Raw genomic sequence first — 22,608 nt, forward strand, 5'->3', positions numbered from 1 at the left:
GTTTATGTTTTCGTTGGGTCAGAATAAGAAGAGCAGAAAGAAATAAAAGACATTCGCTTGTTAGTCTAAAGGCTAAAGGCAGAGCAGCAGCGGGTGGCAGCGACAGAGCGGCTGGTGGGTTTGCTTCGTGGTGTCGATATTGATGGCGGCAAAGTTAACGCAGGCAAGTGGCATGTGGCATGTGGCAGGGGCGTTGATAAAACTACAACTACCAAAAAGAAACTACTCAGCAATAACAAGAACACAAAAAATCGCTATAAACCAGAAGTTGAATAAGTGTTTCCTGCACTTTTCGTTTTTGCATGGCAAAGGTAGTAAAATTTTGTGTGGATGTGTGTGTGTGTGTGTTAGTGTGAGAGTATTTTGCTTAGCTAGAGATGGTCAAGTTCAAGGCACAACAACAAGGACATTAGGATATAACTTAAGCTCAAATAGAAAACTAATTCAATGCCCGTAACGAAACACAAAAGATTTTTTTTCTAAATATTTCACATTTGAAGAAATCGAATATTTTCTTAAATTCTATTTTCGGAGTTTAACAACATTTACAATAGTTCATTCAAGTTGAAAGATATAGCACCAAATGTCAGTTAAGTAAGATTTATCTAGTGTTTTTACTGAATATTTATTTTCTCCTTTGTGATATTTCAGCCAACTATTGTGGTAGATTATTTCATTTGTAACACACACACCAAATCTCTATGCAAATTTGATTTATTTGTAGTTCTGGAATCCTAGTTTAATTAGTTTTACCGCTTAATTTTGCAGTTTAAATAACTCTAGATCTAATGGAGTCCCAATTCAGATTAGTTTAATCGATTTTAAATAAACATCGCAAGGAGAAAAAAGCTTTTGTGAGTTGTTTTACGCAAAGTGACATTCGCATTTCGAAGAATTTTATGAATGTTACTAAGCTATTTTTCCAAAGAAATTATCCCCCAAATCTCTTATTTACACAATCCTCTCGGATAATTCTATATAAATGTCCTGCCAACTTCACAATTCCAATTTGCCAGTTCCGAGAACCAGTTTACTGGGGTTTATTTAAGAGAATCCTGGGAATGGCACAGGGGTTCGTTATTTCGTTATGAGAACTATCTTAATTTATGCCTACAAATTTGTTTACATATTTTTCCACCCAAAACGAATATCACTTGCCATATTTTTGCGTTATATGACAAACAAAAAATTAAACGTTATATGCATATAGACATGGGTATCTGTGTGAGTGTGGTTGTCTCTGTGTGTGTGTGTGTGAATTGCACACCATTTTATGCGCTTCGTTGAGGTAAATAAATTTTTTATTTCTTATTTTCAGAGCAATTTTCATGGCGCAACGATAAACAAACGTGCGAGAAAGAGTGTGCCCCTTCCCCCTCTCCCCCTGTCAGTGTGTGTGTGTGTGTGTGTGTTGCCTAGGCACGCATATTTACTTCCATTTTTTATGGTTGCCACGTAGCTCTCTCGTCTTGTGTGTGTGTGCGTGTGCGTGTCTGTCTGTGTGTCGTTTTGGGGGCGTCGACAGGTAGTCATTGGATTTTATTATGCATAATTTCGTATTGGCTGTAATTTTGCAAAAATTGAAAATGGCTGAAACACACGAGAGTAAAAGACCAACAAAAGAGACAATACAACAACGAAAAAGAAAATTTAAGAAAGAAAGAAAAAAATAAACGAAATAAAATTATTGCGGCAAATATTTTGTCATATCAAAAATGTTGGCAACAGACGACACAAAAACAAAGAGCGACAGAGAGAGAGAGGGAGGGAAAGAGATAAAGAATGAGAGAAAAAGGGAGAAAAACAGGTGAAACCGAAACAGAAAGTTCTGCAATAATAAAAGGCCGCCAGGGCCTCTTTTATACCATAGAAAAGTTTATTCTTTATATATATATAAATTGTATATTGTTTTTGTTTTTGTGTTTTTTTTTGGTTTATTTTGAAAAAGGCATGCAAAGTTGTGCAAAGAAATAAAATTCTTAGAATTATTTTCGAGACAGTTCAATTAGTATATAGAACATATATCTGGTGTATATAGATATTCTTTTAAATATATATATTTAGCGCAGTTAGGCGTCAAGCATTTAGCATTTAAAATTTAGAGAAAAAGTAAATATATATATTTATGGGAAATATATTTTGAAAACATTTTGTAAGAGGCCACCAAAGGCCACTCTCATTTATTGCATACGAAACGATATATATATATATATGAGTATATAATGTTCAATATAGTTTTGTGTTAAAGAAATTGTAATTTTGTTTTGATTTTGATTTAGGTTTTGGTTTGTTGCACAATTCACCAGTTTTGGGCCAAAAAGAACGAACTTTGCACGCCTTTATATTTCTTTTTGTTTGTGTTTTTGCCTAATACGAATAGGGATAACCGTAACCTAAAAGAAGCAAAAAGAAGTAAACCAAAAAAATGTTGTAGATAATGTGTGTATAAGGATATAGATTTTACTACATAGAGTTAATATCTAAATTTTTGTTGGTCTATGATTAGACTTAATGCTCGAATGGAGAGATAAATCTTTAAATCTCTGTCTCCCATCTACTTATTTCACCCTCAGATCAGAGACAATATGGAGTCAGTGTATATTGATTGCACATAGACTTCATATGGATGATGTTTTAACAAAATTAGTTTCGATTTATGTATATATGAAAGCAAAACAAATACGAAGAGAGCATCGACAACAATGCATGGATTAAATTTATGTATGTATGTATATAGTCAAGTCCTATGGAATGGAATGGCATGGAAGCAAAAACCTAAGACAATAGGCCATAGACAATGGAAATAGTTTAAGACCGAAAACTGAAGAAGAACTGAAGAGGCAAACTGCATGCAATAAATCTTTTGACTGCCCTTGGAAATTTGCTGCCTGCTTGGCTGAGACTGACTGACGAATGTGAGGCATTTGATGTATGGCCTCCTGGCACGCTTCGATATGTGTGAGGGGGAGGGAGGAGAGTGGCAAGCCATGTGGAATAAGTAGAAGGCGGATGCGGATGCTTGTTGCCCGTTTGGTATAATAATGGTTGGTAATTTATCTGCTTTCGTTTACATTTCTCTTTAGCAGACGCCTTCAGTTTGCCCCAGCTTCATCAGCCACACCAGCTCCACCACCTTCAATTTCTTTTCCCCCCCACCACCTTGGCATTGTGTGTGTGTGTGTGTGTGTGTGGGTGTGCGTGTTTCGTGTCGGCATGTGTGGAACACAAACATTTATTTGCCAGCCAAACACAACTGTTAGAACGCTTCTTCTGCTTTTTTCTTTGCCCTCCCCTTTACCAAGTTTTTTTTTTGTTCATGGTGAGATTTGGCAAGCAAGCAGCAAATTGGAAGTGGATTTGTTTTTTGGGATTTTTTCACATTTTTGTTTGGGGGGTTTTTTTCGCTTGTAAACCGAAACCCCGTAATGATTGTTGCGGTTGTGCGTGATTTTCGCTTTGATTAGGAGATTGACGATTGATTTCTTCATGTCGTGTAGATGGAGATTTATGTGGCTATATCATTTACTTATGTAGGTATCTACATATATAACCCACTGGCTGATCTTTCGATAATTGCATTTTTAATTGCTGTTATTGTTGTTGTTGTATCTTTGGGTTGCCCCGCATATTTGCTGTTAATTCATTTCCGTTATGACACAGTCGCCACACACATACAGACACAACACAACATTGTAACGGTAATTGATAAACAAATATACAGACAGAAGGACATCGGTTATAACCAAAGAGAGATATGAGCCTATATATATAGGTACACATATCTCCATTTTCCGATATATGTATGCACACATATGAAACGAAAGCACAAAAATGTGGCGAAATTGGTTTGAGTGTTCTGGAAATTGTAGTACTTGGCGAAATATTCCGCTCAGCAACGTAATGCAGGACACAGTAAGAGAGAAAAGTAAATTTCCAAGTTAAATAGATAAAAGTTACATAAACTTATACGAAGTTTATCCATTATTTCTTAAAAAAATATCCTAAGGAGGCTTTATGCCAATATTTATTTTATATAGTCCTATGTAAATTGAACTAAATTAAATTCATTATCAAAATTACGTATTTACGATTATTTAATTATTTAATTGATAATGGTCTATAAAAGACAGAGTTGCATACGATAAATCTTATTTATACTTGATATTATGCGAGATTCACTTTAGTTTGAATGTAAATCGCAATCTTTAAGGCCTATGATACATAACATAATTCTGCAATACTAATTAGTAACTTGTAAATACTTTCCTAAGCAATGATCATTGAGTTGGTAATTCCATTCATGATTATTTTAACATATTCATCTTCGCGAAGCACTTTAATAAGTGAAGTTTTGACCTAGAATGTTTACAATTGTACTTTCAACCGTCTCATATTAAATTTCATGTCCACAAACTTCTTTGGGTGACTCTTTTGCTTATTTGCCATGCATTTAAAAGTTGTGCTCTGCATACGATGTCGTCGTTGTCGTTGTCGTTGTCGTTGGTGTTCAGCCACCGCAGAGATTGCAATTGCCGCGTTGCAAGAGTCGTTGCATCCGCACTGAGCACATTTTATATCATTTATTTCTGGGTGTAACTCTGTCTCTGTGTGTGTGTGAGTGTGTGTGCGAATGTATGTGTGTATGAATTGTTTCGTTACGTTGCGTTGCGATGCAATGCGTTACGTATACGCCATGTATCGTTTGGTTTTAATTCTTTTTTCTTTTTGGGGTTTTTTTGGTTTGCCTTCAACATTCAATGTGCCGGAAGTGGATGGCAATCGAATTGGCATTGAAAATGCTGATATTCCCCAGCAGGCATATTTCTGTTACCCCTCCCCTCCCCTCCCCACACACACACACAGTCTCTTTTCTCCTTTATCTTTTATCTGTTTTAACCCCCATTCTCTGTTACAGCATTGAGGCGGCGTCTGTTTTTGATTTCCCTTCAGCTCTATCAATGTGATTAACCATTTGGTATACTTCGTTTGACTTCAAAATGTAGAAAATTGCTTTGGGTAAAAAAAATTTGCTTCAGTGCAATATTTATTGATATGAAATGGCCTTTAGGCTACAAATGCTGTAGTTAACTGCTAGAATAGTGGAATGCCTCTAATTGAAATGTCTGTTATTTAGTGGATTTAGATAGGTTTTTACACTATAATAGATACAAGATACGAAGATGCAAACTGGTCAGTTTAAATATATGCAGTAGAGATTTTACATTTTAGCCCTTTTTTTGAAAACTCTATTACTTCGATAGGAAGCTTTAAAACTTTAAAAGCTTTCGAAAAATGAATTAGTAATGTTGAATTTTAGATGCGATTCCAAGAAGACAAATCTACAATATTTGTTTCTAAAATTAAATAATTTCAAATTGAAGAGTCATCAATTTTGAGTAATGATTGTCGATTACCAATTTCAGTTAAGAACTTTTCGTATTCCGGAATAATTGAAATCTATATTTAGACACGAAAGAATTGAAGGCTTTTTCATTTTAAGAAGTTAACTAAAACCTAAAAAGCATTCGAGAACTTGTTTAGATCTTAAAATTTCATTCAATAAACTATCAAATAAAAATGGAAAAACTTTTATTTAAGTTTTTGTCAACTAATTGCAAATCTTTTGAACAATTTTGGGCATTGATTTACTCGATATCTGCGCCGCCGTTGTTTCCTTCGAAGAGAAAGTTCAACCTAATGTGATGGGTTCAAAGTGAAAGGGAAACTTTCTTGCCCCTCTCCTCTATTAATAGCCTAGATATACCAGTTTATCCTTAGAGTTGTCCTAAGCCCCTTGACTTGACCTTTTTATTTTCTGTTTTTTTAGAAGCAACAACAAAATGAAATCGAACTCAACAAAGCAAAAGAAAAACTATGCGAGAAAGGCAATTGAGAAAAACTTTTCGCATTTGCTTTGTTGTTGGATTGTTTTTTACCTAGATTATAATTGTTATTGTTGTTGTTGTTGTTGTTGTAGTTGTAGGACTGAGTCTGAGTGTTATAATTGGGTAGAGTTGCGTATTTGTTATTCTGGCTGATTCCACTTGGATACGAGTTTCTATATTGTTGCTTTTGCTGCTGCTGCTGCTGATATTGTTGTTGTTGTTGGTAATTATGTTGGTGTTGTTGTTGTTGTTGCTGGTACCTTACATTACGACCTACACAACATACATAGTTTGGGGGATATAGTAGTAGTAGTATTTTGGGTAGGTATAGATATATATATACATATGGAAATTTCTCACGATATGCAATAAGCTGCCAAATGATTCTCATTTATGAGTGAATTTTTAGTAAAATTTTGTTTATCGCTTTTCTGTTTTTTTTTTTTCTTTTGGGCCAAATTTATGCATTTGGGTTAGTGTTGTTTTGGTTTAGTGCAAAATTTTGTTGCATTTTTCTTTTGGGTTAAATTAAAGCCAAAAATTTATTTTTTTTAAACTTTTACAACAAAAAAAGGAATAAATAAATAAATATTCTGGGTATTCCATGTCTTTTATAATACTATATAGAAAATCAAATAAATATATATATATATAAACTAGATCTCACACTAGATCGTTTATCATCGCATTGGCCTAGCTATATGCATCTCGCTCTAACAAACAATAAGGATTGCCATTGCAATTGTATTTAAGTTTTCATTTATCACGCTTTCTCTTTGTTTTTTTGGTTTTTTGTTTTTTTCGCTTTTTGTATGTAAAACTAAACCCATTCACCTTCACCTGACAGATAATCATCATCATCATAGTCATCAGCCTTACCTTGTTGACCCACATTCGATCTGGGCAAAGTGGCATAAGGATTGCCAGCTGGGATGGGAGCCGGGCGAGGAGATTGCTGCTGTTGCTGCGGTGGATAGGAGACCGGCGATTTGGGAGCAGCAGCACCATATGGACGAGCATAGCCCTGATTGACCTTTGATGTGGGGAGGGAAAATGGGAGAATTTCGTGGAAAATTGTAGTATCAAATATCAAGAGTTAAACAAAGTTTTTTGTTGGTTCGTTGTCTTTCATTTTTTACATCCTTGCAGTTTGTTATTGACCCTTTTGGATTCAAGGATACTTATCAAGCTCTGAGTTGAGGTGTCAAGTATTTTAGTTATAATCCCGATAAGAACATTAGTTTTTTACTACTTTTGTGATTACTTCTGACTTTTTAAAATTCTGGGAGATATGCATAGTGCAATTCTAAAGCTTATGGAGTGTCTAATTCAGAGATCAGGTCAAGTTGGAATTGGAAATTATGATAATGCACTTTCTAAAGGGCAAAGACTTTATAGCAACTAAAATGAATTAAATTAATTTATGAAAATTATATTATTAAAATGCATTAACGGACAATTCTTCATATCGATATTGAGATATTCTGTTTATCTAATTTCGCTTCAAAAATTTACGAAAATAATGAAAGCTTTTAGACTTTAGAACTCTATTCCACAGGATAGTTGAAAGCAGAAATTATCCTATTAAATTTTTTAAGCATTACTTAACGATATAGCTTAGGATGGATTTTATCTAGTTTTGGCTTCTCATTGAAGTTTGTATGTTTCATATAACAGGAAGTTTAAGAAGTTAACTCTAGGAAAAAATTTTAGGCAAATAATATTACAGAAATGGAAACAGTGGAAAATAATATTCATTTTATAAAATTTAGCAATATAGTCCTTACAAAATATCTTACAAAATTTTGCTCAACAAACTGCAAAGATTAAATGAAAATCTTCGATTTATCCGAAGTTAACTTGGGGTAAATTTCTATTTTGTCTCGAGTCTTTTTTTTTCAAATTAGTGAAATTTTTACAAACATTAAACACAAATAGTAAAAAATATATATTGTATATATGTGTAAACAAATTATTTTGTTTTTGGCAAATGAGCTGAGCTGAGCTGAGCGCGGCTGAGGCTATTTCAGAGGTGGCTAATACTCACTTTGTAGTTGGCTGCTCCTGAAGCACTTCCCTTGCCAGGTGCCTGCACACTGCGTATCACATTGCCCGTTAGGGTGACATATTCAAATGGTTGATCCCCAGTGTTTGCAGATCCTGCCAGGGGAGGGGCTACAGGGGCTTGGCCATAAATTGATGATTGCTCATCCAGAGTCAAATTTGATGACATATTGTCAGTTGAATGACTTGTGATGATGTTGTTGTTGTCGTTGTTGTTGTTGTTACTGTTGCTTGTGTTATTGTTATCAGCTGCAACCTGATGTGAATTAAATTTCAATTGATTAGCAAGTGTTGCCGTCAAAGCGGCCACATGAGGCTGTTGTTGGGCAGCAAATGGCTTGGCCGTGTTGTTGTTGTTGCTGGTTGTGTTATTGTTGTTGTTGTTGTGTCTTAGTTGTGTATTTGTTGTTGTTGCTGCTGTCTGTGTTGAATTGGAATTGAGCTTATTGGAATACTCTTTCAGCAATTGATTGTACGCATTCTGATTCTTATTTTGCGTATTCATATCATTCTCATTCTGTGGCTGCAACTGGCTCAAAGGGGCTGGAGCTTGGGCAGGGCGTGGGGCAAGTGTGGCTGTTGGTGGTGGTGGCGGCGGTGGTGTTGGTGGCATTGTATAATTATCAGCCTGTCCCTGGCCAGTTTGACTATGGCCAGTCTCCAACGATGCAGACGAGCCACTGCCAGATGCTTGCCGTGAATGCAAGGGCGAAATGCAATTGGCCGAACCAAAATGCTCCAACGATAAAGTGATGGCACTCACACTCCCACTGCCCCCCACTCCGGACGACGACGACGACGACGACGCCAAAGAGGACACGGAGTTTGTGGATGATGCTGATGAGCCGTTTGAAATTGATGAGAGGCTACTGTGGGTTCGTGTATGTGGCGGTGGATTGGGCAATGGTTGGATCTGCTCTTGGGTCTCGTATTGCAGCAATTGGGTGGGTGAGGGAGGCGGTGGCAATGGCAATTCAGTGGCAGAAGTAGTATCAAGCTAATGTGTTAATGCGAGTGCATGTTAATATGGCCAAAAAAAAATAAAGAACGGGAAAAGGAACACACAAAGAGAAACATCATTTGGTTAATAAAGTTAGTTGCAGCAAGGAACTCGATCAACTCTCGAGGCTGTTTGGCCTATAAATAGCTATTAGGTCAAGGTCACTAAAAATAACTAAAGTTAATCCCCCCCGTATTTTGTCCACCCCTCTCTCGAATCGAATGAGAACTCTAGAATTATATCATTGCTGTGTATTCCAAGAAGTTTTCCCATTAGCTTATGTAATGCTCTAAAAAAAAAAAGAAAACGAATAACCAACAAAAAGTTTGCACTTCACTACAATTTAAATTGAAAACACTCTCTGGATAAATTGTTTAGAAATTCGTTAATATTATAATTTTCAGTTTTTTCTTGGGTGAATGTTATTGGGTCACTTTCTTTCGTTTCGGTTATTTCGGTTATTTTGTGGTATGGATCACAGTGTCCGCCTGCCGTGTGTTTACTTCGTGCCGCGGACACCAGTCGAAGAAGCAAACTGAACGCAAAGTGCCTAAGAAATTTGCCAACTAAATGCAGCTGAATGTTTTTTATAGCCCTCAAGAGAAAAGTAGCAAAAATAAAATAAAACCAAAAAAAAAAAAAACCTAAAACATCGAAATAAAAATAAAAAGTAGCGCTTGGCATATATTTAGCTTTTTAGCAGCCATTGCACATTTTCGCAAAATGCGCTGGCCGCAGCTGTAGAAAGAATCATCGCATCGCGAGTGTAGATAATGCCCCCAACAGATGATGGGGCTAAAGTGAATTTAATGAATTACTTTTGGTCGAAACTATTTTCGTACATAAAGTAATATATCTAATAGATATTATCTATATAGATTAGGTGAGTGTAGTGGTCTGCTGTCTGCAGAATGGTGACAATTTGCCAATCGATTTGACAAACTCGTGATTTATTTGTGCCAATTTTTGTGTGGCTTCTCTTCTATTCTCTTGGGTGGGCTGAGGTGGGTGTGGCTATTGTTTGGCAAAGCTAATGTAGAAATAATTGTAATAATCTCTGCTATTATATATAGTGGGCCACAACATGTTGACCTTTTTGAATTTAACTTAAATTTTTAGGCAAAATACTCAAAGCAAAAGTCTAACGAATATAAGAACTGTTTGACCTTTTTCTAGTTTGAAAATCTAAACAGCCACGCTAAATGGTTTTTCAAATATAACTGCTATTTTCTTTTAATTCTTTCACAATAGTTTTAACTATAGAAATTCAAAGGATATACCTATCTAAATGGATCAAGTTTGTCTGACTATTTCAACTTCTGATGCTGATCAAGCACTAGAATGGAATTATGAGACTTCTGGACAAACTTTTTGCATTTTTCTCTTGCTTTTTCCTTTCGAAGATAATCTTAAGGACAGTGTTCCTTATCTCAAAGTATTTTTTCACACCTTTTATCACTTCAACCTCCCATCGAACTTTTTCAAAAGTTCTGCTAACGTTTCTATACTAAACCAGCAAAACTGTTTTCAATTTCTATACAATTTTGAGAGCTATCCAGAAGTTTTCTGATTTAGTGAGTGTTTAAGAATAAACATCGTGTCCATCTGAAGCGGCTTCACCAAATCAGATGCACTAAAGACAATATAATACAACTGTACTTTGGCACAAACAACTAACCTAGCATATGACTAGAATTACAATCAGCCACACGCGTTGTGGGAAAAACACTTGTAATTGTAAACTAACCCAAACGATCACGACGGCAGGATGTCAAGTGGCCGATGGTGTGCCCAATATAATAATAATTTTTTAACCCCCGAATGCGTGGGTGTGAGTCGTACTAGAATAAGATCTCCTTAAGAACAATTGTTACCTCCTAGAGCCTAAGATTTCCTATATAAACTCCGTACTTTAGTAAATAAAATCAGTTCATATTTTGAATTCAACGAATGAAGATCGGGTTATTTTCCTTCTCTCCGGGAATCCCTATTCAGTGAGTAAGATTCAATAGTTTTTGAAAGTTATATAGTTAAAAGACTCTTTAACTTAATGCTTTGTCAGTTTAGCTAGAAATTAAACTTTAATATCTTATACATTCCTTTGACCTTTTTATAGAGTATAGAAAATATTCATATTGTTAGTTTTAGTTTGGATTGATATGAATTTTTTCCATTTGAAGAGACCAACCAGCCGGAAGTTGATCGCAATGGCAAGACAATAAGAACAATAATTGCATGCACATAAGCAACAAAAAACATATTATCAAAGACACACACATCCAAAGATAGACGCACACACACACACTCAAACAATTTGTATACAAATGCATAAACTTTTCCATTTTCATTTTATCGTTTTTGGCCAAAAGCACATGAAGAAAACGAGAAGTGTGTGGGGGGTAAAATAAGAAGGGTAAACAAAGCTTCTCTTGGAAAATTGCCTGAGTTGTTTTAAAAAACTTTTTCCCCCCTTCCATCAACTTCTTCCCCCTTTCGGCTCGCCATGCATGAGATATGTATTTTTTTTTTGGGGTGGGCTAGAGGTTTTTACCTTGAAAACTTTTTGCATTATATTGCATTTTTTGAGTTCTTGATGTGTTTCGTTTCGTTTCGTTTCTTTTTTTGTTTTTGTTTGTTTTATTCTGGAGATGATTTTGAACATTTTAGCATATGTCTGAGAATTGCAGAATTTATGCAAACATCTTTGCCAGCAATATGATAAAATTGATTGTGAAAACAACAGACATAGAGCACGGGGAATATATACAGTGAGGATGGGAAAGAGAAAATAGACCCAGGGCCGGAGGGCAGTTAAGAAAGAAAGGGACAGAGAGCCAGGGTTTTAACTTGGTTCGGGCCAAAAGCTACTTCAGGTGCATTTCTTGATTCGTTTGTCTGTATATCTGAGTGTGTGTGTGTCTTGAGGCTGTGTGGGTGTGGGTGTGTGTGTGTGTCTTGACAGTATTGTTTTTAGCACGCCAACATCACAGAAAACATAAGGAGTATACAGTTAACAAGTTGGTTTTTACTTACAGGAGCCGAAACAGGAGCTGGAGTGGGCGTTGAATTGCCATTGGCATAGCCATTGCTGCCATATCCATGAGAGTTCAAGGCCGATGAAATTGTGTTAGCACTCAGCTTGGTGTTGCTATAAATACATATATATATATATATAGAGAAAAGATATAGCATAGTAGAAGAAGATGTTTGTGTCTGATTTAATTGGCTGTCACAAGCATTTCCACCTAATTGCCCCAATGGAGACAATTCTGTCAATTGCTCCCCAGATGCGAATTGCCCCTCTTCCTTTCGTCTCTATTTTTATTTGGGGTTTCTCAATTCTTGTTTTTCTCTGTACGTTTCGTAGCCTTTTAATTAAGTTGAGTTTTGTATGCGATTTGGCCAGCGACAAATTCAAATAAAAGGCCCGACAAAACCCTTAAACAAATGCCAATGCAAATTGCACTCAAACAAATTGAATGACTGCAAAATTTGATACCCTAATCCATAGGAAAGTCATAGGACTATGAAACCGTAAGTACTTATTAATAAACTTTTCCTTTACAAGTTGTACCAATAATCATTCTTCTTATAACCCTAGTAAATTATATTTGTAGAAAATTATGAAAAATTTTGTGAAAATTCATCTAGCAATAAGTTACAATTTTGGCTGACTTCGACAACGTTTTATATTGATGCTAAAAATTAGTAATAGAACTATATGCAATCGGATATACTGAATATAAAAATAAATGAGATTATAGTTTTATTTTCATTCTAGATAATATAAGGTTTCTCAGGAATAGACTAGACTTTCTTGAAACCATTTCTTAATCAGCTGACAATTTCTTCTCTTGCTTAGAGTGGAAAAACCTCTGAGAAACTTTATTATACTCTCTTATTCGAATCAAATTTCATTCGTATCGATATAGAGTGCATTTGATAGTCGTCTTGGGATTTGATAATGCTTTCTATATCCGCTTTTTGGACCCAAAACGGCACACAAAGTAGGCTCCCCTGTCACTGGACTACACATGTAGCGATTTTATTTAATAAAAACGAATATGTTATTTTTTGTGTTTCTGGCTGTCATCGGCAATCAGTGTCGCGTCCATTTGGTCAACCCCTCAATTCCCCCTGCGTCTGTCTGTCTGTCTATGGTCTGCCGATATATGTATGTAGCCGACTATTGGCCAAACGATTTGTATTTGTGCATTTATTTATTCCCTGACCAAATTGCCCAATAGAACCGAAAAGGAGTGCTAAAAATATTACTCGCATTTTGTCTCCACTCTATAAATGTATGTGTATGGATGTATTTTTGTACGTATATGACTTACGGCTTAATGGGCACTGGAACATAACCCTCGGTGCCGGCTGGGGGATTGTTCTGGGCTGCCAATTTGGCATGGATGTCGCAATAGAGCTTATTGTTGAAATTGTAGTAGCCCTGGTTCTTTAGGGAAGTGCCGCAGGTGGCGCACTTGAAGCACTCAACGTGCAGATTCTTGTCCTTGATGCGCACGAAAACACCACTGTGAAAGAGAGCCGCGGCAGAAAAGGATAATAAAAGGATATTTTCGATTAATAAGAGTTGATAAATTTATTAAATTTTAATCTTTATGCAATTGTGTTTCAACAGTTTCAGTTGCTAGTTGTTATTGTATTGTATTGTTAGTCATGAAAAAAAAAAAAATGGGACAGAGGGTTAACTTCGGGCATACCGAAGTTCATATACCCTTTGCAAATTGTTATTGTTATTGACCTGACCCTACGAATAGTCTTCAGCTGTGATCTTTGAAGCTGTAAATCGTCTAAATATTGATGCAGCTGAAATTCAAACTGAAACATTTGTTTTGGTATCGAAAATTCATTTAAATTCAATTCAAATCGTAGGAACGTTTTGCTTGCATTCCTAATGGAAACAGTGGCCATAGTTGAGCCCTTTCGTTGAACCACCAAATTCGAGAGACGTGTGCCCACGTCCTCTACACAAAAGGCAGACCATTGTGAGGTGATTTTGCATCAGAAAACGTTTGGGGGCTAAAATCAATTTACCATATTTGCGTGAGGGTATAAAAATAGTGAAATGAAAAAGCTTCAATGAATTATCGAATTAAGCCCCATTCGTGACGCCGGCGGCTGCTGCTGCTGCTGTTGCTGTTGCCAATTAAATTGGTATACAAATTAATACAAATGATGATTCCCCAGCGTAACCAGGAGAGTCTGGTCTGGCCAATGTTGGATTGGATCAGGTGTTTTTGGCTTCCAACTGCATAAATTTAAACAATTGACTTCGATGCCATGAAATAAAAGCAAATTAAAATGCACACACACACACACTGAGAGAGAGGGGGGCAGGGGAGGCCTCGAGACTGAGTGGGTGGGTGAGACAAAGGCAGACGCATGAATTATCACTGACTGAGGCCAAGAGGGGACACTGAGGACTGCGGGTGGTGGTGATGGTGATGCAACAAATCCTTACACAATGCCCACGCCGCACAACTGACATGCCGGATGTCCGCTGGCCGACAATGGACGCACTGCACCAGCATCGCTGGCCAATGCCGCTGCTGCTGCCTCCATATCCGCCTTATACTCATCGCTCTGCAGTACCGGGCAAATCGGCATAACAATGATGCGTGGATCGGGCTGCTCTTGCTGCGGCTGCTGCTGCTGCTGCTGTTGTCCAGTGGTGTTTTCATTGCCCTCCGGCCCAGCTTGTTTGGCAACTGGCAGACTCGGCCGGTGTGTGGCAGCGGGAGCTAACGTATTTGACTGCAAATTGGTACCAATTCGTTCGTCCTGCCTCTGAAGCTGAGTGGGTAATGGCGTGCGTCGCTCATTACCACCAATTGCATGACTTTGTGTCCAATAAAAGTTCGCCGGACTGTGCGGCTCTGTGCAGCATCAATGGAAGGTAGCAAAGGTGGGGTTTATAAGATTTTCTTGTGCACAATGATTATATGGCGCCAACTACCAAAACCTCTTACTAAGCTAAGTAGCCCTTTTGCTATTTGCATTTTTCACTTAATAAGTTAGTTAGTTACGTGTTAGTTTTGCCAGTTAGTCAATGACAAGTCAATGTCGAAGTTCATAAACATATTACAATTACACTAGGCAACAAGATGAGAGTTTATTGAAAGGGATTCGAATCAACTGAAAGTAATTATCGTATATATAGCCAGACTTCTTCCAAGACTTCATTTTTTAGACTCCAAAGACTTTATCAATCAATTATTATCATGTTGTTAATTTATAGTCTGAGGTCCAACAATCCTTTAGTACCTTTTATCCAAATTTTTTTTAGACATTTAACTAAAGCAATTATTCTTTATGATTTTCTAGCCAACTTTTCAAAAGCTTCTTGCAAAAATATTATTGATTAGTGACTTTGATATTGCTGATATTGATATTGCACGTTTTTCTTTGTCTATATTAAAAACATAAAACAAAGAACATTTAGAAAAAATTTCAGCACAAGTATTTACAATCTAAATAAATGTGTAAGTAGTTGATAGAACAATCATACAAATGACAAAAACTTTCACTTTTTCGAATCTTTCTTTTCCTCCTCTTATGAATTCAATAACGACTTCTATGTTTGAAATGACTGATTCCTTTTGCGTTATCCTAATGTCAATCTTTTGTTTTTCGACTTTTTTCAGATTTTTTTTCATTACCAACCCCTAGCAAAAGGGTAGAAATTACTTGAGACATAGAAATGATCATTTCTATATTTTACAAACTCTTTCGCACCCTCTGAATTACAACTTTTGGTATCTTAAGACATTTACTTTCATTTCCCATTTAGTTGATGAAAAACAGATCAATCCTGTTGCATAGTGTAATTACTTTTATATATTACAAATTTGCAATTTTCCTTGTTTTTTTTTTGTTGTTGTACACTTACGTAATGAGACGTTCGCATTCGGTGCAAATGTTCTGACCAGTTGGTAGTCCGCCGGTGCTTGGAGGCTTTGGTGTATTAACTGGAGCGCTAACATGACGAGTGGTCGATGATTGTTGTTGATAGTGTTGTTGTTGTTGTTGTTGTTGCTGATGTTGATGCTGATGTTGGTGTTGGTGTTGTTGTTGGTGTTGTTGTTGGTGCTGTTGTTGGTGTTGTTGTTGTTGTTGCTGATGGTATTGTTGTTGCTGATGTTGTTGTGGTGATGGTTGTTGTTGCTGGGGTGCATCATGTTCATAGTTTCCAAATGCTGTTAATGTTTGTTTGTTTGTTCGTTCGTTGTTGGTGTGTGTTTGTTGATTTGGTTTATGTGTTTCGTATTTATATATACACATATACACATTGAAATACATGAAAAAAGAGTATTGAAATACAAATATGAGTTTAGACATAGAAATAGATATATAGAGAGAAACAGCAGCCAGATAGAATTGTCATATCATGCTATGATAAATTAATTATGATGGATTGTTGACAATGATTGAATACAGATTTTCATTCACATGCTGACAAAGATTTGTTGAATTCAAGAATTTAACCATTTTTTAAACGACTAAACAGTTAAATCTCTTTCGATCTCTAAAACTTTAAGAACAGTAAATATCTATCAGAGAAAATGTAGAGTTAAGTATTAGAAAATCGTCTCAATTAAATTCTAATTATTTGAAGTCTGAATGATAGATCTTTTTTGTGAAATATTCAAAAAATGACTGTCTGTTATAAATGTAATTAATTTTTATAGAGAATTTTCTTCAAGAAAACAAAGAATGAGACATTGTCGGTTTCAATTAGATTTTACAGAAATAAATTAAAAACATTAAATCGTCGTAATACTTCGCATATAACTGCTTAAAAAATTTATTTTAAAACATATTTTTTTAATAATAAATTATATTATTTGCAATTAAAATATGAAACAATTAGAGAGCAAGAAAAAATGATTATCTTCTTTTGGGTTTTTTGTGTAGATTTTAGAACTTGGTTTTGACATAGAGAAAACGAAAGTCCATTTCTTTGTGTTTATCTGCTGCTTTTGTGAACATGAGGGGCAAAAACAAAAATAAAGACAAAAAAAGCACAAATAAATATTTAAATTAAAGACATAAAAAATAAACTTTACAAATTTCCTACAAAATGAGATGAGAGATGTGTTGTAAAAGCTTTTTTTCAAGGTCTTTACTGAGAATTTTTAAAAAACAAAATAAAATGATTCACTCTTGGCATGATGCCACTCCCACCTCCCACTATTACTTAGTGCCTACTAATCTCCCAAATTATTATCGCTGACAAAAGGATTGGCGCCATTATTCAATAACATTAGCATTCGAGCCAATTCATAATTGGCCAAATAATTACCTGGAGTGGACTGGCCAGTCTCCTCCTCACGCAGGAACTTCAACACCTCAGAACGATCGGCCTGGTATTCCTTTTCGTTTTTCTTGAAATTGACCCTGCAGATAGAGAGAGAGAGAGAATGAGAGATGTTGCCAACATACTTTACACCGTTGCATAGTTTCGAGCTTCGCCCTCGTTCAGCTTAAAAGTATGCTGTGAAAAATGATGGCGGGCATAAAAGCAACAGCAACATTGTTACGCATACGCCGCGTTAGCCAGCAGAAAGCACAAAACAAAACAGAAAAAAATCCCCCAAAGAAATTAAGTGCAAAAGCAAAAAACAAGTCCCACGCGTGCGTTTCCAAGTCCACTCTTAGATGGGCAAGCGACGCCACTCGCTATCATTTGTGGAATTGCACTCACCGTGAGGCCAAACAAAAAAAAACCCCATAAAAACCCAAGAGGCAGAGGGTTGAGGAATGAACTAGGGCTATGCCCATTGTTATATACCCTTTCTGTCTTTTGTATTTGAATTAATGGTTGACCTTATATTGAAAGAAAATTTGAAGCGGGAATATATTTGCTTTTCTTTTAGAACATTTGAATCTACTATCTGCTACATCAATCGTTACAACTCAAAAGGGTTTTCGTGGGCATATTTCAAATTGTGTTTGAAGAAAAAAACAACTAAATTGGTTTTGAATACTTATGGCAATAATCTAAATAGTTAAAGTTTAACCTCAACGCAATCTTTTTCCAGAATAATTTTCCAAAAACGAAAACTTATCTTACAAAACAGTTGAACGAATTTAAACACAATTGAAATGCAAATATACCTTCTTTTGCTAAAAGTTGTTGTCCCCTCGTTTTGTTTTTTTTTAGTTTCACCAACATTATGACAGAATTATACTACCCATTGCATGGGCAAAAGCCCCTCAAGTTAGGCAACGAAGCACAAACACACAATTTTAAAGTACAAAACTTTTTGTATGGTGTTTTGTTGTTATGTCATGTTTGCTTCTGCTGCTTTTGCCGTTGCTGTTGCTGTTGCTGTTATTGTTATCACGCCTGTCTAGGCCCAGTCCGTTGGTTAGACCAACCGACACACACACTTACCCAAGCACACCGCCAGCCAAAACCTCCGCCTGGGCGGAAAGTGTTTCCGCAATGGATTCATCGCTGTAAATGCCAACCGGGGTGTTGTATTGTTTATTGACAATGCTCTTCACGCCGCCATCGCCGCCGCCATTGGCCTGAAATTCATAAGTTGTAGATGAATACAAGTAGAGTAAGTTGTGGATGAAACATTTTTCTCTTTTTTTCCCGCCGAACAACAGAAATGTTTTGAAATGTACACCAGGCAACATAAAATGTACTTCAAGGTGAGAGATTCTGACGTTACCTACACTATGAAAATATTAACCAGTTCTATCAGAGTTTAAATCTTTATTTTCGTTGGTAAGATAGCTAAAATGAAGACTAGATACTCCCACTCACTTTCTAGAAACTTGTGTTAAATAGTGTTAACCATTGTCATAGAATAGAATATAACACCCTAGACCCAAAAATAAATTTACTTAGATGCTACCAGCTTTGCTGCTTTTGCTTTTCCCTCACACTTGCATGGGTCTAAATCAATTTTATTTTGTGTTTTGTTGCTGTTATGATTATTGTTGTTGTTGTTGTTGTTACTGGGGCTATTATTATACAAATTCATAACAATAAAATATACGAAAATATATATATGCAGATACCCGCAAAGAGAAAGAGAGAGATGGGAGGAAGAGAGAAAGGCTCACAGACATTGACATTACTATGCATGGCACAGATGTGATATGTAAGAGCTTGGGTAGAGGGGCGGACATGTGGATGAAGGGAAGGTGGGTGGAGGTGGTGTGTGTGTGTATGAGACCTTTTGCACATTAATTCTTGCCAGGCAAATAATCCTCGCACTCATATTCATTACTCATTCTGACACTTTTCAAAACTACCAAACAGACATCGTATAAATGCAAATGTTGTCAAACTCATCCTTTCACCCACCTCCCCCCTCTCCCATCCCTTCGCTCTTTTCTACTAGAATGAAATGAATGAAAAGCAAAACCCTTACACACACATCCACACACAACAACAGAAGTTGGTACAAAATGTGTCAGGAGCTGACTAACTATCAGCATCATTGGTCATCAGCAAGTTTTTAGGGAATTTCTCAACCAGAACACAAGCAGTTTATGAATATTATAAATGATTCAGTCTCTTTCTCTTTATCCCATCCTCCCCTAAAGTATACTACAACATTATTAGTTAACTTACAAATGGACGAGCCGAGTTGTTATAGCCACAGCCAATGTGTTGGCTATCCTGTTGTTGGTGAGCCAGAGAAGTCTTCGTCACTGTCTGCAAATATGGTGAATTGGGTTGTGGCACATTGCCGGTGGGTGTCACATGTGGACGCCAGGTGGAGCCACCTCTGTGATAATAGAGAAAATACAGCAGTTAGCTTACTTTAGTTTACTTGATTAGACCAAACACGAAAAAAGAAAACCACTTACCGCTGCACTGTGATGACAAAGTTATTACCCGACCGCACCACAATATCCTGGGCATCCTTGTGCCGGAAATTGAAGACATCAACTTCGTTGATCTTGATGACCGCATCGCCGGGCAAAAGGCCAGCCTGTTCGGACAAACTGCCAGCATTGACCTGCAAAAAAAACAAGAGAAAATCCAAAAATAAATAACGTGTTTTTCCCTCTCATCAGTTTAGGCTTCTCTAATAAATTCAGCGGCAAATTGTCGCTGCCAATTCAATTTTCATTTTTCGGCCAACTCTAAATGAATTTATTATGTATTTCTCGATTTTTTTGTTATGGGGCACAACACAGTTTTTGTATCCTGGTTGCGGGTAAGCGGTTTTGTCGCCCCAAAAACACACACACACACACATATATATATAGAATTTAATATAAGTAAACACATAGTTTTTCCTGCACATTTTTGCCTATTTTTGTGTGTTCGAGGCTATGGGTCATAAATATTCAAACGATTAAAATCGTAAAAGTTATGGCCATAAAAATCGTGCAGAAGGGGGAGAGTAAACACAAAACTATATGGCTTTTTGTTGGTTATGAAAATGTCGCAGTTTTGCGTATCGAATGTATTTATGGAATTTATTTCGAATCACACACAATACTCAGATGCGTCATTATTCTTCATAGTTAGCACTGAGTTATTGTTACTAAGAAATTCTATAAAAAATATAGCCGACAGACACTATTAAATAAAAACTTTTTTCATGACAGCCATAAAACTTGAGAGGTCTCAATAATATGACTTCTTGAGGGCTTTTTGGAAGATTCATTACTGCAAATAAGCATTATAGCGTTTCCATAATATTTTGTATTAACCACGGGAAAAATAATCAGTTTGAACATTTAAAATTTGGCAACTTTGCCCCTTAAAGTCTTCTAGAAAAGTGTTTATTGTTTCAACAAATTTATTTGTTTGAATGCATTGTAACTTATATTGTCTATAAATGATGTTTGCAGTCAAAAAGAGAATTTTCAGATTATGAAAATTGTGTGAATAAAGTTCCCCCCTTTCCTGGACCTAGACCTTCGCCTTTGTAACAAAACTACTTCTACTCCTGTCCACAAGCAAATTTTAGTTGATTCATGTCAAATTCCACACAAACTCCATCAGTTACTTTGTTTTTGACAGTCATTGATAGTAAACGACGACATAAAATATTAACTTCATGTCATCATAAGCATTTCTTTCTTAGCTTTCAAAAATCATAACTCAAAATTTGTTTATACATTAATAAACTCCTTACATATTCTGAATTCTCACCGTGATTTAACCCAATTTTGATTTGATGAATTCAAAGTGTGAAGGTATTTCATTTATTGTTGGTTGAAAATTGTTGGGGAATCTTTTTCTTGCCAATTACTTACGAGTAGGATAATTAAACCTGAGCTTATGTCTATATAAAGAGTGTGTTTAAATAATATTCACTTTCCATTAGGATAATAATATTTTAAATTCCATTTCCTGCAATTTACGTTTGTTCAATCAAAAACCCACAATCGAAATGTAATCGAGAGATATTAGAATAAATAACTAATATTGATTAATTAACAAAGTGAAATTTAAAAGGATTTTCTCTCGTTTCACATAAATATTTATTTCGATTTGAATTTTGCCTGAAGGCAATACGTTTGAGAGAATCCTAAGTGAGATGAGTATTTGCTTCACTTTTAAAGATGAAAACTTTAAATTAATTTCATTTCAGTTTAAAGAGCCTCGTTCAGTCTCTTGCTAACTAACTTGGCCCAAAATAGAAAACTCACATACATCAAAAGTGAGCCTAGAAACTCAAAATTGTTGCTATTGCGGCATGGTCCTGTTGCTTGTGGCTAGGCCCAGACCAGCAACCCAAGGATAAAGCTTACACGGAAACTCACAGACTAGGAGACTCGGGGCTCAGGTGTGGCCTAAAATTATACGCGCCATGCACGTATCCACTTTGGCAAATTGTCTGTTTATCAGGCTCAGTCGAGACTCGACTCGACTCGACTCGATTCCGAGACTCATGGCTCACGGTCGACTCTGGGTCGACTCTTTTATATATGTTTACACAAAACGGCGAGAATCGTGCAAAAAACACACACACACACACACACACACACACACACACATAAATATTACATTGGCGTGCTCGACTGAGACACCTAAATATACCAAAAATTTACAAAGTTGCCAAAAAAAAAACGAAAGAGAGGAGGAAAAATGTGCACAGATAATGGAAGAGAGGAGAAGGCCTGCTGATGATTTGAGAGGGGAATGGTGCCGGGCATACCAAATCGAAGGCTCATGCTGTTGACATGTTCATTTTCTTGTCTGCCATGTTTGGAAAATTGAAAATTGCTTCTTGGCCAAGGTGTTTGTGCCAGACAGCCAAAAAACCAAACCAAATCAAAGTGAATGCGGCGGCCGGCGAAATATTTTTTGTTTTTATTGATTTCCACTTTTCGGTTGGAAAATTGCATGTTACAACGCAGTGTGAGAGGGAAGGCAAAAGGGGGGAAACATTGACATTTGGACAGTTTTATGAGGTAGAGGAGTGCTATCAAGTCCAACGTTTGTCCCTGGCTGCTCCAGTTGGGACTGCTGGCTGCCTGAATGCCTGCTTGTTAGACATTTGTCAGGTTTATAGCGTTTTGCGGCAGGCCACCAATTGACAGCGAATTTGTTTTACTTTTCCCCCTTTCCTGCGGCTGCTGCTGCTCCTCCTCCTCCTTCTCCTCGAGCACGTAAGCTACATATATGAGTTATGAGATATGAGTTATGAG

General features: G+C 36.4%; 1 protein-coding gene across 11 annotated transcripts in view; it reads right to left on the reverse strand.

Moving 5' to 3' along the window:
- LOC6639657 (PDZ and LIM domain protein Zasp) overlaps positions 1-22,608 on the reverse strand; it is a 51,912-nt gene that overhangs the window by 6,005 nt on the left and 23,299 nt on the right. For 7 of the 11 annotated variants that reach the window (XM_023181818.2, XM_023181817.2, XM_023181816.2 and 4 more), the window contains exons 2-10: positions 19,807-19,958; positions 19,568-19,724; positions 18,371-18,507; positions 17,276-17,370; positions 14,435-14,849; positions 13,290-13,484; positions 11,983-12,097; positions 7,933-8,205; positions 6,765-6,918 (exon numbers count right to left, since the gene is read on the reverse strand). In XM_023181818.2, coding sequence (XP_023037586.1) covers positions 6,765-6,918; positions 7,933-8,205; positions 11,983-12,097; positions 13,290-13,484; positions 14,435-14,849; positions 17,276-17,370; positions 18,371-18,507; positions 19,568-19,724; positions 19,807-19,958 — 1,693 coding nt within the window. Of the gene's footprint in view, positions 1-2,133; positions 2,394-5,936; positions 6,159-6,764; positions 6,919-7,932; positions 8,206-11,982; positions 12,098-13,289; positions 13,485-14,434; positions 14,850-17,275; positions 17,371-18,370; positions 18,508-19,567; positions 19,725-19,806; positions 19,959-22,608 lie in introns of those variants that run through there. The other 4 variants (XM_023181819.2, XM_023181820.2, XM_023181823.2 and 1 more) reach the window with 3 other exon arrangements.

This window comes from Drosophila willistoni (assembly GCF_018902025.1).
Source record: "Drosophila willistoni isolate 14030-0811.24 chromosome 2L unlocalized genomic scaffold, UCI_dwil_1.1 Seg196, whole genome shotgun sequence".
NCBI lineage: Eukaryota > Metazoa > Arthropoda > Insecta > Diptera > Drosophilidae > Drosophila > Drosophila willistoni.